General features: G+C 41.3%; 1 protein-coding gene across 1 annotated transcript; it reads left to right on the top strand.

The window, feature by feature from the left end:
- Nucleotides 486–2516, top strand: LOC8054168 (agmatine coumaroyltransferase-2). Its single transcript, XM_002466621.2, has one exon. It carries the CDS (start codon nt 671–673, stop codon nt 2051–2053), a length of 1383 nt encoding a protein of 460 aa, XP_002466666.1. The 5' UTR covers nt 486–670; the 3' UTR covers nt 2054–2516.

Raw genomic sequence — 17147 nt, 5'->3', positions numbered from 1 at the left:
TTCATAATAAGTTCATAACGTAACCGTCCTTGATAATCTCAAGAAACCAAGAGTTTAAAATTCGTTTTAAGTTCACAATGCGTCTCTATTTCAAAAAACATCACCTATCTAAGCTATAAGACAGAGTAAAAAGGTAAGTATGCAGTACTATACAACTAGGTAAGAGCCAGATATGATGCAATGTCATGCATGCATAGTAGAGGTTTTGGTGATAGCGACACACGCCCCTAGACGGAGCTCCGAATGCACCGGCCGGGACCGGTTCAAGGCCTTCCAACTCAATCTCCCTGCTGCCACCAGCTTGATATGGTCGTGCCAAGATTTCTGGTTCACACACACACACATATCCATGCCATGACGTCCAATTAACTCCAAGCTTGCACAGATGTGTTGCACAACTATATATATATGCTGTGTTTGTCCCAGTATTTAGCCAACAAAAACCAGAGCTACAAAAAGACCAAGAGCTAGCTAGCTCAAAATTAACCAAAACAAAACCACACGTACAAACCTCTACTTCACGTCTTCACCACTCAACTAAGCTAGCTAGGGTCATAGCCTCACAACTAACACAGCACACACACCAAGTGGCAGCTAACAGGTAGCTAGCTAGTTTCTTCATTTGTACGTGCATGCACATAGCCGCCCGGTACGGTGTAACGACGACACCATGAAGGTGAAGATCACGAGCTCCAAGATCGTGAAGCCGGCTCACGGCGGCGGCCGCGCGGCGCCGCCGAGCGCCGACGAGAGCGTGCCGCTGAACGTGTTCGACAGGGTGACGTACGACGTGCACATTGCCGTCATCTACGCGTTCCGGCCGCCGACCCCACCGAACGCGGCGCTGGAGCAAGGGCTGGCGCGGGCGCTGGCCGTGTACCGCGAGTGGGCGGGTCGCCTCGGCGACGGGCCCGACGGCCGGCCCGCCGTGCTGCTGAACGACGCCGGAGCGCGGCTCGTGGAGGCCGCCGTGGACGCGCCGCTGGCCACGTCGATGCCGTTCAAGCCGTCGCCGGAGCTGCTGCGGCTGCACCCCAGCATCGTCGCCGGCCGCGTGGAGGAGCTGGTGCAGGTGCAGCTGACGCGCTTCGCGTGCGGGTCGCTGGTGGTCGGGTTCACGGCGCACCACCGCGTCGCGGACGGCCAGGCCACGGGCAACTTCCTCGTGGCGTGGGGCCTCGCCACGCGCCGGCTGCCCGTGGAGCCGCTCCCCGTCTGCGACCGCGCCACCCGGTTCCTGCCGCGCGGAACGCCGCTCGTGGAGTTCCCGCACCGCGGCACCGAGTACTACCTGCCCGTGCCGCCCGCCAAGAAGCGCGGCGACGACGACGACGACGAGGGCATCGGCGGCGTGGCTCACGACAAGATCAAGGTCCACAAGGTGCTCTTCACCAAGGAGTTCGTGGCGCGGCTCAAGGCGCGGGTCTCGTCGGGCGTCCCGCCGCCGACGCATCATCACCATCATCATCACCGGCGCGGGCACTACAGCACCTTCGAGAGCGTGGTGGGGCACCTGTGGCGCGCGGTGACCGCGGCGCGGGGGCTGGGCGCCGGCGAGACCACCACTCTCCGCATCTCCGTGAACGGGCGGACGCGGATGCGTCCCCCCGTGCCGCACACCTACTTCGGCAACGTGGTGCTGTGGGCGTTCCCGCGGTGCGACGCGGCGGACCTGGTGTCCCGCCCCGTGCAGCACGCCGCGGAGCTGATCCGCCGCGCCGTGTCGCGCGTGGACGACGCCTACTTCCGGTCCTTCATCGACTTCGCGTCGTCGGGGGCCGTGGAGCGCGAGGGGCTGGCGACCACCGCCGACGAGTCGGAGGTGGTGATGTGCCCGGACCTGGAGGTGGACAGCTGGCTGGGGATCAGCTTCTACGACCTCGACTTCGGCGGCGGGGGGCCGTTCCACTTCATGCCGTCGTACCTGCCCATGGAGGGCACCATGTTCCTGCTGCCCTCCTTCCTCGGCGACGGCGGCGGGATCGAGGCCTACGTGTCGCTCTTCGAGGGCCACCTGGAGGAGTTCAAGCGGATATGCTACAATATCGCCTGATCCAACCACGCACTACTGATCATCGATCCGCCGCGCACGGCCGCCATGAATGATCATCGAATAAGAAAAATAGTAATTACTACTAGGAATTTAATTACCAACAACATCTTTTTCATCAAGAAATTACCAAGAACATCATCCAGCCACATCGTGGTCGCTTGATTAGCATCGATCGGCTCGTAATCCTCCATTTGAAGTAACGTTTGTTTGATTTATTTTTTTTAACCTTTGTCGTATCGTTTAACCTTTGCGTCAGGCACGCAATGGGCGGTGGAAAGCAGCAACAGGACATACAATGTGCTGGCTATGCACGTACGTAAGCGAGGAAGGGTTGAATTTTTGTCGTGCAATGAGGAGTATAAGATTATATGTACTCCTGTATAATGTTTGCCTAGTTTTGTAGTACAACATCATGCCTCTAGTGCTGTTGTAATAACTGTCGTGATCGCACAGCACACAGGACCAATGCGTCATATGCGTGTGGAGGGAAATTACTAATAATCAGTTGGAAATAAACAAGGCAAGATTCTCTTTCTAACGTCCTATGATGTGACTACATGAGTATTACTCCTGTTTTTTTACATGTCTTGTCGAAGTCGAACATTTCTCTTTATTAGCCATCAATTTTCTAAAAAAAATGAAAAAGTTAAGAACATAAGATTGGTGTACTTTTAAACTCACTATACGTACGAAAAACTTTGGTAACATATAAGCTCGTATGTTGTGAAATTACATTTTTTTTTGGGGGGGGGGGGGGAATTAAAGACAAAAATAATATTTTTTTACTTAAGATAAACCTAATACGACACTTAAAAAATGGAGGAACAGTACCATTATAGTGTTTCAGCTGTGCAACCGAACCGAATTATACCATGTGGTTGAGGAACCGAACCGTAGCATGTGGTAAATGTCCACAGTCCTTTTCCTAAACAATATAATCAAGCGGGATACCAAGAGAGATTATATACGAGTAGAATTGTTGCGCTCGAATAATGTTGATGATATATATGTACGAGATAATACATAAATTTCTGCTATTTATTTTCTGATTAAATGTATGTATGCGACAGAAAAACTTAATTTGTATAGTAATCTTTTTGACATATATACCACGTACGGCTTGACTTAATGTCGTCTTAATTCTGGCGTCTTTCGGTCTGAAGGAAATGGATGATACATAGATTTCTTTTATTTTCTAATTAAATGTATGTATGCGACAGAAAAACTTAATTTATAGTAATCTTTTTGACGTACCACGTACGGCTTAGCTTCTTGTTTAGTTCCAAAAATTTTGCAAAATAGGAATAGTAGCACTTTCGTTTGTATTTGACAAATATTGTTTAATCATGAACTAACTAGGCTCAAAAGATTCGTCTCGTTAATTTCGACCAAACTGTGTAATTAATTTTTATTTTTGTCTATATTTAATACTCCATACATACGTCTAAAGATTTGATGTGACGGGGAATCTGAAAAAAAAATTTGGAACCTAAACAAGGCCTTAGTGTCGTCTCAATTCTGGCGTCTTTCAGTCCTCTATTCTAAATTACAAGTTATTTTAAGAATCTTAAAAAATAAAAACATCTTAAGTTTGATCCGATTTATATAATAAGTTAATAATATTTAGTATATAAACTAAGTATCGTTAGATTCTCTATTAATTATATGTTCATAGTAATATTTAGTTGATTTTATAAATCTTTGTAATTCTTTATATAATTTTAGTTAAATTTAAGACGTTTTGACTTTCTAAGATTTTTAAAATGACTTGTGATTTGAGATGGAGAGAGTAGTAAGCAAGTAACATCACAAGACTTAGAGCATCCCCAACCGTTTTGCAAATAAGCTTTGCATTCATGTATTTGCAAAAAAGTCTTAAAAACACTTATCCAACGGTTTGGCATTTAGACTTTGCAATTTTGTTAACTTGGCAAAAAGAGAGGAAGGATTGGCATATATGCCAAACCTGTTCACACTTGGCATTGAGAAATTGGCGCGAAGTGATTAATGCCAAACCATTGGAGATTGCCTCTTTTCACCATTGCCATATTTTTTTAAGACTTGGCAAACTCCCTCATTTGCCAAACCAATTATGCAAAACGGTTGGAGATGCTCTTACAATGTAGTGGAGTAGCTCCAAATACGAAGAGATTGGCCGGTAGCCGTCCACACTCCACAGGATATGCACGCGCAGCGGGACGTTTTCAGCTCCGCGGACGGACCTTACTCACCGACGTGGACGTGCAACTGAAGCCCGCCGGCGCCGGCCGGGCTGGATCGTATTCGTATCGTACAAGTACAGACAGGCGCAAGGGGGGCGCACGAAGATGCAGGCATGCAGCAGCACAAGCTGCACAACACAAAAAACATGCTCCAAGCCTGATCGAGGAAAAAAAAAAGAGAGCAAGCAGCACAACACGCAAGGCGGCGCCGCGGTTCAGAGTTCAGACGCGGCAATATGCTTCTCCCCCAGCCCACCAGGGGCCCGCATCGCATGCGAGCTAGAGCTTGCATTGTGTGAGCAACCACTACGGCGTGGGGCCGTGTGATCAGAACCTTTGGTTTGCCGGTGCGGTACTAGGGTCTTGTTTAGTTTCGAAAAAATTTCGAATTTCGCTACTGTAGTATTTTCGTTTTTATTTGACAAATATTGTCCAATTATGAACTAACTAGGATCAAAAGATTCGTCTTGCGATTTCCAGTCAAACTGCGTAATTAGTTTTCGTTTTCATCTATATTTAATGTTTCATGCATGTGCCACAAAATTCGATGTGACGAGGAATCTTGAAAACTTTTTGGATTTCAGGATGAACTAAACAAGGCCTAGATAGCCATGCATGCAGGCCCGGCCCTGGAGGCGGGCAAGCGGGGCGGCCGCCCTGGCCCCCCAATTAGTCAGGCCCCACCCCCAAATATGCAAACCATACAATAATCTTTAATGTATTTGTATATTTATATGAATTGTTGCATATGAATATTGCTTTTGCATGTAGAGCTAAGTATTTATGAGTATATATATATATAAGTACTATTCTACACCTCCGAACTATTATATTAAACAATGATATTCAACGTTGTTCAATACTATTTAGTATATTTTCTGCTTAGTTTTGGCTTACGATGTAGAATATTTAGGCCCTATTTGGTTCCTCCTGCTAAATTTTAGTCAGCTAAACTATTTTAGCTACTCTTGGGTGACTTGTGTAACTAAACTATTTTAGCTCTTTTTTAGTCAGTGTGTTTGAAAGTTTAGCTATTAAAGTGACTAAAATTTAGCGAGGGGAACCAATCAGGCCCTTATTCTAGAATAACAACTACAACCTTGTTAGTTTCTAATTTTTTTTAAGATTTCTCATCACATCGAAATTTTATACGCATGCATAGAGCATTAAATAAAGGTAAAAGAAATAACTAATTACACAGTTTACCTGTAATTTGTGAGACGAATGTTTTGAGCCTAGTTAGTCTATAATTGGACAATAATTGCCAAATATAAACAAAAGTGCTACAGTAGCTAAAACCAAAAAATTTTCCTTGTTTAGTTCCTAAATTTTTTTGTTTTAGGTACTGAAGCACTTTCGTTTTTATTTGGCAATTATTGTCCAATCATGGACTAACTAGGCTCAAAAGATTCATTTTGCGATTTACGAGCAAACTGTATAATTAGTTTTGGTTTTGACTACATTTAGTGTTTTATGCATGTGCCGTAAGATTCGATGTGACGAAAAATTTTAATTTTTTTTATTTTTGGGAACTTAATAATGTCTAAAGGGCCCAGATTTTTTTCCCGCCCCGGGCCTCAAAAAATTCAGGGCCGGCACTGCATGCATGCGGCGCTGTGTCAAGTCACGTAATTAAGTTGTTCCGGGACACGTACACAACACACTTCGTACACATGCATTTCCTTTCGTATATCCCAAATTTGGGTAAAATAAGTTAGTTTCAAAAGTTAACGGAGCGTTTTTTTAGAATGGTAGTCATCGTGTGATTAGTAACTCATTTCTTGATGAATTTTTCCACGACAATAAAAAAAATTAACCACTCTCAAATCTTTTTGTTGTTTGGGCCTTGTTTAGTTCCCAAAAATTTTGCAAAATTTTTCAGATTCCCTGTCACATCGAATCTTTAGACGAATGCATAGAGTATTAAATATAGATGAAAATAAAAACTAATTGCACAGTTTAATTAGAATTGACAAGACGAATCTTTTAAGCCTAGTTAGTCTATAATTGGACAATATTTATCAAATACAAAAGAAAGTACTACTATTCCTATTTTGCAAAATGTTTTGAAAGTAAACAAGGCCTTGGTAATCTTCGAAATACATCAAAGGAAGATGGAGAGGGGGAAGTACCTATGGTGCACTACAGCTGGGTTCCAAAGGGGTGCATTCGGGACAGTTTGAACTGTACCTCGCCTTGTGAATCTGTTGCCTTACATGGCTTTCTAACAATTTTTGTAAAATTTTTCATATTCTCCTCGAATCTTACGACACATACATAAAGCATTAAATATAAATAAAATAGATAACTAATTATATAGTTTACCTGTAAGTACGAGATAAAATTTTTAAGTCTAGTTAGTTTATAATTGAAGAATATTTGTCAAATACAAACGAAATCGCTACGATGTCCATTTTACATTTTTTTTGAAACTAAGGCCTTGTTTAGATCTAAAAACTTTTTGGATTTTGACACTGTAGCAATTTTGTTTTTATTTGACAAACATTATCCAATCATGGAGCAACTAGGCTTAAAAGATTCGTCTCGTGATTTACAAGTAAACTGTGCAATTAGTTATCTTTTTTATCTACATTTAATATTCCATGCATGTGCCGCAAGATTCGATGTGATGGAGAATCTTGTAATGTTTTGGATTTTTTGGTGTATCTAAACAAGGCCTAAATAAAAAACAACAGATATTTATGAGGTAAAGAAATTATTGAGCTGCGCTAGACAACAAGGTAAGTGTTCACAAAACAGAAGTCTCAGAAGATTGCAGGTACCTGGTATCACTTTGTCTAATATTCAGTATATCTAATTGTAGGAAGAGATCAAAATATATATATGAACTTATGAAGCAATCGAAACAAGCTCAGGTGAAAGTTTCATGATTCAGACGTTCAGAAATATGTGGTAGCCGTCTTTATCTGGGGCCCTAAACTAATATTAATAAAATATACTTTGAACATTATGAACATACTTTTTGTATACAGCCAAAAGGAAGAGCAAAGAGAACTCACTTATATTTTAGCAGTAACGGTCTACCCAGATGGATTAACGGTTTGGAACCAAACATAGCATGAAGAGCACCAGGGCAGAGAGAAAAATAAGCAGAGTACAATGTCTTTGAACATTTCAAACTCCAAAACTTCCTTTTCCAATCCACAATTGCAATGGTTCAGCTCTAACTCTAACTATGATGTCACGTGACACCATGCTGTAGTCTGTAGACCTTAAGGAAGACAGTAGAGTGATGAATTAAAGTGCAGCCTTGCCTAGATATTGCATCTCCATGGGCCTTGTTTAGTTCCAAAAGTTTTTGCAAAATGGATACTGTAGCAATTTCGTTTATATTTGACAAATATTATTCAATCATGGACTAACTAGACTTAAAAGATCCGTCTCGCAAATTATAAGTAAACTGTGCAATTAGTTATTATCTTTATCTATATTTAATGCTTTATGCATGTGCCGTAAGATTCGATATGACGAGTAATCTGAAATTTTTTGCAAAGTTTTTTGAGAAATTGAATCAGTAAACACACCAAATGAATAAGAAAACAGCGACCGTGCTAATTTATGCTCGACTTGTAACACATAATTTATGTTTTATCATCCTAAAATAGACAAAGAATATAAAACAATACTGACCTTACCGTATGTACGTAGATAAGGTTGTAAATGGGCCTTCTCAAAAAAGAAGGCTTGCATGTAGCAAATGATATGGACAAAAGAAAAGTGAGAGGTGAACCTGCAGCAAACACCCTCAAATTTCAATACCCTAAACATCAAATCATTTCAATCGCGTAAATTCAGTAGCAAAGTAAATTCATAAGAAAAATTTAAAGCTCACCAGTGGACTCCAATCTTTTAGCTAACTGGCATGTTCTTTCATCAAGTCTTATAATCTTACCGCTTGTATTGAATTCGTAGCTAGCCATTGGGAGCTGTATGTGAATACTAAAGATAATGTAGAACATCTCATTCGTACTACCTAAACATGAAAACATCCAAAATACACCATAAAACATCATATACAGACTACATGAACATCACAAGTATAATCAGAAATGTAGGGATAAAAGAAGCAAAATATGAAAATAAAAAGTTAAACAATAAAAAATATTTGATTAGATTAAAATAAAAAAGAATAATAAAGGGAAAATAGTTAATAAATGCTGTGATTGAGAACATCACATGGACAATATTTGAACAACATAAAACATACCATATAAACTAGCTTTAAAAGATTCATCTCGCAAATTATAGACAAATTATGCAATGAGTTATTTTTTATCTATATTTAATACTCCATCAATATGCCGCAAGATTTGATGTGATAAAAAAAATTTAAAAAGTTTTTTAGATTTTAGGATGAATTAAACAAGGTCTTAATGATCTGTCACTCCTGTGCTGTACAGTTCGGATGCTCCAATAAAGCCATCGACGATGTGCGGCCTCGTTTAGTTCCTAAAAATTTTTGTAAAATGAACACCGTAGCACATTCGTTTATATTTGACAAATACTATCCAATCATAAACTAACTAAACTTAAAAGATCGTCTCACAAATTACAGATAAACTATATAATTAGTTATTTTTTTTATCTATCTTTAATTCTCCATATATGTATCGTAAGATTCGATATGACGAAAAATTCAAAAAATTTTGCAAAACTTTTTAAAAACTAAACAAGGCCCAAGTGAGCCCGACGGTGTGGACGAGCCTGGTGAACCCAGCGGCGGACGTGAGCAATGACTTGCGCTTCCTGGTCCTGGCTGCAAGGCCGGTGTGCCGGGGTGGCCTGTGAGAGCAAAGCAAAGGCCCGAACGCGCAGGGCCAACGTCGCGCTTCTCTTTGCCAGCATGCATCACTGCGCTCATCGTGACTCCGTCTATCTCACGCTGCGGCACACCTTTGTCACCTTCCACAGCGCCGCAGAGCCGTAGACCGAGGCCCTCTTATGTGGGCCGCGGAGGCAGAGAACGTGACAGGGTGGACACACGACACGAGTACCCGGCTGTTGGCAAGGTGGTCCCGGACGGATCGCGAGCGTGCAGGTCGCCGCTGCAGGGTGCGGAGCCCGCGTGGGACAATTATCGGCTGTGACCGGTCGGACCCGTCTGTCACGCGCCCATCATCCTTCCTCATCCTTTGTGGGCTTTTTTAGATCCAAAAAAGAAAAAACAAAAATCCTTTGTGGGCTTTTCCTGGGCCAGCGCTTCCTGCGTGAGCGGACGTGGGAGCTGGGAGGGACAGAGGCTTTGCGTACATGAGAGACCGGGAGGGTGCGTAGGCGTGAGGAGGTCAATTCATTCATTTTCTTGTTTTTCCTTTTCTTTTCTCACTGTTATATGAGCTTTTTTCCGTCTTTTTCTTTCTTTCTTTCTTTTATGTTTTTCCTTCCCACTTCTTTTTTCATTTTTTGTGTATTATTTTATTCCATTCCATGACATGTCATATCTTTTAATTATTTCCCTTTTGCTTTATTTTGATTCCTTTTCATTTCTCCTATATTTTCTTGATGTATTACGAACTGTTTTCATGCGATGTTCTGTTATATCTTTTTAGGTCACTAATCTTCGCTATCGACTGGTCAATAGTGAATAGCGTCCCGACCAATGCTCTTCCATGCACACCAGCGGTGTTCTCCTTTACCTAGAATGTTGTTAAGTTGTAAAGTTGAGCGTATGGACTGGAGTATGTTGTTGTTTTGCTGAAAACATATACTCCCTCAATTCCAGAAAGAATATAATTTTAGTAAAGTATCACGTTTTAGTATCTTATAAATTTGACCAAATCAATATTATGATATCAAATAAATATCATTACATTAATTATAAAATATATTTTCATAATCAATTGATTTAAAGACATAATGTAAATACTGTTCGCTAAAAACTTGGTCAATGTGAACATTTTAACTAGCACGTAACCAATGATTATATTCTTTTCTTGGATGGAGGGAATATCTATATTGCTAGGAGGCTACGGTACTAAGGCTGTCTCCAATAGGATATGTATTTGGGAACCCAAACCCAAAATAGGTTTCCAACACAATACCTATAGCCTCCAACAGAGTACCTATACAGAAAACCCATTTTGGGTATCAGGAGAGGCGTAACCCAAATTTGGGTATCCTCTCTCCTCGAGACCCATTTGCAGAGAGTGTTGTCTTTTAGGTCTTGTTGTTGGAGAAGACTAAAAATAGGTATAGAACCTTTTACCTGTAGCGCTACCAAAGGACAAATGGGTCTTGTATTTTGGGTGACGATTGTTGGAGATAGTCTAAGGGTTATGCATTTAGACTTTGCATTTACTAATTTGCAAAAAAACTTAAAATGTGCTATCCAATTGTTTTGCATTTAGACTTTGCAATTTGCATAACTTGGCATTTAGAGGTCTAGACTTGGCATATATGCCAAGCCCCCCAGGCTTTGCAAATCGTGATCGTCCCACGCCCGCGTGACTCGGGTTGCGTTCTGTCCACCCGCGCGACTCCTCCACGCGCGAGCACCGCCAAGTTTTGCCACGAAGTTTTACCACAGAGGATCAGGACGGGCGAAGTTCAGGACGGGGCGAGGTTCATGACGGGTAAGGACCAAACGACGCGGCGCGAGGATCTGGACGGGGCGAGGACGGCTGGGAGGTGCCACGATACGAAGGCGCGCGGCGCGCGAAGAATTACCGGTGACGAAGAAAATCGTTCGCCAAGAGAAAAACCTTTCGGGGAAAAAAGGTGTGGGCCCAAAATCCCCTCAATACCAAGTGAAAATGCAAAACCGTTGGAGATCACGTCTTTTTATCCTTGCCATTTTTATTTGAAACTTTGCAAACTCCATCGAATACAAACCTAAAAATACATAACGCTTGGAGATGCTCTAAGCCAACTGTGGGAGTAGCTAGACCCACGCTACCCACTCATGCTAAGTGTGTTTTTTCTTTCGTTTCTTTTATTTCTTTTCTCACTCCTATTTTATTTTGATTTTTCTTTCCATTTATTTATTTATTTATTTATTTATTTTATTTCCATTTGTTCTTCCTCTTTATTTTACTGTAATTACTTGTTTTATTGTTCTATCATGTATTATTTTTTTATGTTGTATATTCCATGTGATATATTGAGATGTTCTATGATGTGGCTTTAGATATTGATGTGGTATAAATGGGATGTTCTATAATTATCTTCAAGTATTCATGTAGTACACATGAGATGAATAATTACCAAATACAAATAAAAGTGCTACAGTGTTAAAATTCAAAAACTCTTTCAATCTAAATTAGACCTAGTTTACCGGAACCATAGAAGTATACACAACCTTCCTATATATAATCATTCTGGGTCGAGCTTTGTGAATACCCTTGTAGGCGGCGTGACGGATCGGAGAGACTCTTGCCATGGCTGATTACATGGCATGTTTGAAATATATAGATGATTGATTTTTAGGTGATCTGCTGCAGAAAGTAATATTTTAAGTGGCCTTTGAACTTATCAACACTACTTTTTAGTTATGAAATATATAGTATTTTTCTTACAATAAATTAACATTAACATATCAAATATCTAGCCGAGCATAAATTGGGGTTTGGACTTTGGAGAGCTGTTTCTTCTCTTTCACTTTGCTCTTGATGTACTGAACATTGAACACACGTCGTCGTTGGTAATATGTAATTAATTGTCTTGGACTCTGTGATAGAGTCTTGCATTGTGAGTGCCCTAAAATCACCATCCCGTCAGTCACTTATCTGGCCGATGACTACGCCTTGTTCGTATGGTTCATAAACTATGACAAAAAGTAATACTGTCTAATTTGTTATGAGAAAAAAATACTGCTAAATGATTGGCAAATTCGGCTAATAAGCTCAAGCGAAAGCCTTGCTACTCATACACCTAAAATCTAAATATTTTTCAAAATTTACTGTCACATCAAATCTTATCACATATGAATGAAGCATTAAATATAAATAAAAAATAACTAAATATATAGTTTATCTGTAATTTACGAGATAAATATTTTAAGGCTGGTTAGTCTATAGTTAGACAATAATTATCAAATACAAACGAAAGTGCTACAGGTCTGGTTTAGTTCAAAAAATTTTAAGATTTCCCGTCACATCAAATCTTTAGACGCATACATAAAACATTAAATATAGACGCAAATAAAAACTAATTGTACAGTTTGTCTGTAATTTGCAAGACGAATCTTTTAAATCTAGTTAGTTTATAATTAAATAATAATTATTAAATACAAATAAAAGTGCTACATTAGTTAAAACTATAAATTTTCGAGAATTAAGGCCTTGTTTAGATCCAAAAAGTTTTTGGAGTCTCACACTATAGTATTTTTGTTTTTATTTGACAAACATTATCTAATTATAAAATAATGACTTAAAAAATTTGTCTCGTGATTTATAGACAAACTGTACAATTAATTTTTATTTTTATTTATATTTAATGCTCCATGCATGTAGAACCTTGATTTTTTTAAAAAAGGCCACAAACCCCGTTGTCACGACTCACGATGGTACCCAGCCATGGAATCACTGACTCTCGAGGGAAGAAAAGGTTCTTTTGTAGAGTCTGGTTCTTTTGTAGAGTCTGGCAGCCTGCCTGCCTCCAGCCTCCAGGTTCCGTGGGATGTCACTGCACTACTGTACCGCACCGCACTCCTGTCTTCGGCTCCGTGGAGATTTTGATAATGATCCGTTTGGATTATTCTAGATTAGATCTTGTTTAATTCCGAAAAGTTTTTGGATTTTAATAATGTAGTACTTTTGTTTTTATTTGATAAATATTGTCTAATAATAAAGTAACTAGGTTTAAAAGATTCATATCACAATTTACAGGTAAACTGTGCAACTAGCTTTTGTTTTTGTCTATATTTAATGCTTTATACATGTACCGTAAGATTCGATATGATAAAGAATATTGAAAAGTTTTTGGTTTTTGGGTCAACAGGACCGTACTTTTGATGATAGCGGATGTACGCATATCAGTGAACGGGCTCAAAGGTCTAAAATACTCTTCAAATGGTTATCTGAAAATGTTCAAGCAAAGACAAAATTGTCTTCCTCAACCTAGGCTTTGTTTACTTCCACTCCAAAACCCAAAATTTGTTAAGGTTCTCCGTTACATCAATCTTTAGACGTATACATTCAGTATTAAATATAGACAAAAATAAAAGCTAATTGCATAGTTTGGTCGAAATTTACGAGACGAATCTTTTAAACCTATTTAGTCCATGGTCACAAACAAAAGTACTATAGTCTCGTGAAATTTTTCGCTTCAGAAACTAAACACAGCCCTAGAATCCGTCGTACAGAACGGATGATGGATTATTGCTTTGGATTGTTCAAATATATAGTACAGTTTCCTAGAAGCCTTGTTGTTTGGATCCGATTCTGATTTTTTTTTCAGCTAGACCGTAAATTCTCTCAACCGGATCCAAATGCCCCCTTTGCTTTCCCGTTATCCCAATCCACACGAACAGCAAACGGACAAAGGCTTTAAAAAGCAGAGCAAGACAATCCAAAACCTCCTGGCAAAGTATATTAGATCATGGGCAATACAGGTGTATAATAGTAGTGTTTTCATTCAAAAGTAGTAGGTTTAAATCGGAATACATTCAAAAGTAGTAGGTTTAAATCGGAATAGAATTTTTTGAACTAATCGACATCCAATCCAAGCATACTTTTGTTGTCCGTACTGGGCACGCGTGTCATGTAACGGCCGAACGCCATACACTACTGTCCTCGTTTCAGGTTCCTTCTGGTTCGCGGAGCACACCCGACATGTGGGGCACTGCAGTCGCCTAGAATAATCATCTTGCTTAAACTTTGAACAATTATATATATATAATTAGTATTAATTTATATTTGTTTAAACTTGTCATAAACAACTTCTAAATTCTATATAGAGAGAGTATACTATTATAATAAATTTATCTAGAGATATAAATGTTGAAAACAGTCAAAGCTAAAAAGTTTGACCAACACACATCTCATAACGTCATCTATTCTGAGACGGAGGGAGTACACTTGGAGAGCCCCACTGTTAGAACTTGGAAGCCTATATCCTGCAAAGCTCCACCGTTTCTCGTTCTTGCTTGCTCGGCACACCACATTCGGAATGGGACCACACTAGGTGTGGCTACTCTATCTTACACTAAGGGCATGTTTGATAATGTGGTTGAGGCTAGCTTGGCCTGCTAGATAGGCTCAGGCCTGCCCAGGCCTATCTAAAGTGGTGCAATTGCTCATGTTAGACATCATGTATGAAATGGGCCAGCCCAGAATGAGGATTGTGTTTGATTCTCTTCATACAACTAGGCTAAAGGACCAACTAACTCCAACTACCAAATTGTGATTGTGTTTGGTAGCTGGGTAGCTCGGCTTGGCCCATGATCAGAAGCACAAATGAAGTAAAATAATGGATAGAAAAGAGCAATTGCAAATGGAACTTAGATTGACATCCATTGCAGTAACAGTTTAAAACTAAACCATACAATTGGTGTTGTTAAAACCAATAGACCTCAAACTAATAATCAATTCATCATTAGCTAACATAGCTGGATCCAAGGTTACAAGTAAGAACAACTGCAGTTGTGGCATAGGCAGCCACCAAAGGGGGCGTGTTTGGTAAGGTGGCAAAGACAAATCATAGAAATGGATTCCACGCAAAACAAAAACACATGGAGCCAATGAATACTCCCATTGATTGAGTCATCATCAGCCTAAGTATCGTAGTTACAATTGCTAGACATGGACAACATGATCCAAAGACCAAACATTAGCATGAGTAAAGTGGTAATGACAACATTTTACATCGGCTTATTAATCCACTTCATCGGATTCATATTATTAACAACCATCATTAATTACTGAACCACCATCTTCTTAATTTCCTGCATGGCTTCTATTGCTGACAGTGTAACCTGGCTTAACCGCTTTCCTAAACAAGGCGCCAAAGGTAATCATCACCGGGGGCGCGGCGACTTGTCTAGGCGCGCGCTGTGCGCGAGGCCGAGCCTGTGGAGCCGAGCCATCGGCGCGTGGGCACCTGGGCGAGGCACCCGAGCGAAGGAATCGAACGGCGGCGTGGAGTGGGTGCGCCATGCGCCCGGCTATAAAGTGTCACCCCTGCCTATCCTCTCTCCTCCCTCTCATCCAGTCTCTCTTTCTCGCGCGCCTCTCTCTCTCTCTCTCTCTCTCTCTCTCTCTCTCTTCCGAGGACACCGAGAAGGTGAGATTGGTCTCTGTTCGCTACCTGTTCATCTCTGCTCGTCCTCCGGCTACTCCTTCTAAAACTCGTAGGATCCGTTGGCGCTGCTTGTTCGTAGTGATCTTCATTTCGCTCCGTGAATGTTCGTAGTCCTCCGTGAATCTCCCTCGCCTCCCTTTCCCAAATTTGACATCATCTGCTTCCTCTCACACGGTCGATCTCTTGAGGTAGCTTTTGGTATGCTGGTAACGTGGAATCGTGTCGATTTGAGTTTGGCCTTGGATCTCCGTAACCTTTTGCGCACTTCTGCTCTCGGTTCGATCGGACTTCCGGCTTCGGCTTTCGCTTGTGTATTCGTTTTGCTGTTGCTTCTCGCTCGTGGCGGTTTATTCGGAGGGAAAGGGCTAAAGAGCACCGCAACTCTCCACGGTGAGCTCGGTTCGCCTTACTCTCCAAAATTGTGTATCCTGCGACTCCGATCCATGGTGATCTCGATTCTCTTGAACCATCGGGGTGTTGTGTATAAATCTGCTCGGGATCTGTCTATCTTTGAATGCGGTATATGTTTGAGAGAGAGCTATTTTTTGAATGTAGACGTGTGGATTTGGATTACCTTTGTTCTTATCCCGTTTTCTGTTGATCATCTCTACACTAGTAGAGGGCATGCCACAGGGGATGTCTCTGCATGTCCCTGTTTCTGTTTCTGTTTCCGTGTGGATTTTTGAATGTAGGTTTAGAGCTAGTATTAGATTTCATCATGATTTTAGTTTTCCTGGCTTATAATAAGTTAGCTTGCCAAACTGATTGCGTTTGGCATTTGGCTCTGTATTTCCTTCCTGTCAGTCACCGGCGGAGCCAAGGCCCGGCCACCCTGGGCAGTGGGCCGGGCTCCCACGGGAACAGCAGAGGCGGGAGGGGAGAGGGAGGTGTGTACGCAGGGTCGTCGGCCGGTGCGCGGAGGACGCAGGCGAGGGCGCGAGGCGAGTGGCGACATAAGGCGGGGGGAGCCGCCGATGCCGCCGCCGAGCCTGGGACTGTCCCTCCGTCGCTGGACGCCGCCGACGTGCGGAAGATCCGATCCTTGGGACCGAGCCTGAGCGCGAGTCGGGGAGGAGTAGAAGATCTGTGCTGAGGGACTGAGCCTGAGCGAGGCTGCGAGGGAGATGAGCGTCGGCGCTGCGCTAGGAGCTGGCGGTGCGTGGGTTTGATGGGCCACTAAATAAAAGCCCATACAATTTTTTTCTCTTTTCTTTTTCATTTTTTGAGCAACTTCTATTTTTTTCTAACATCTTTTGACAAATTAGCACCTATATAATTAATATATATATATATATATTTAAAACAATATATGTTAGGGATCATACTAATGTTTCCAAGGCCCAATCACATAACATTATGACATAATGATTTCTCTAAAAATATTTTTTAAAATACAAACTCTATTAGGGGAAATTATGAAAATTTTTCCTCACACATTTCCTATATAAAGGAAAGAGGGGAGATACACATTCATTTGCTCTTTCTCAATTGCTCTCCACTCTCTTCTTTATTTATTCAATTTAAGATCAAAATTGTAATGTCTACTACATCACAGAACTCTTAAGTGATTAGGAACGCTTGAGCATGCTTAAACTTAGTTAGCGAGTCACTGC

The sequence above is a fragment of the Sorghum bicolor genome, chromosome 1 (assembly GCF_000003195.3).
Source record: "Sorghum bicolor cultivar BTx623 chromosome 1, Sorghum_bicolor_NCBIv3, whole genome shotgun sequence".
NCBI classification, from domain to species: Eukaryota; Viridiplantae; Streptophyta; class Magnoliopsida; order Poales; family Poaceae; genus Sorghum; species Sorghum bicolor.
Note: the sequence above shows the minus strand (reverse complement) of the source record. Positions and strands in the feature narration are given on the sequence as shown.

Bases quoted from the DNA above. Each gene is read 5' to 3' on its own strand.
- LOC8054168 (XM_002466621.2), top strand. From the start codon at position 671: ATGAAGGTGAAGATCACGAGCTCCAAGATCGTGAAGCCGGCTCACGGC.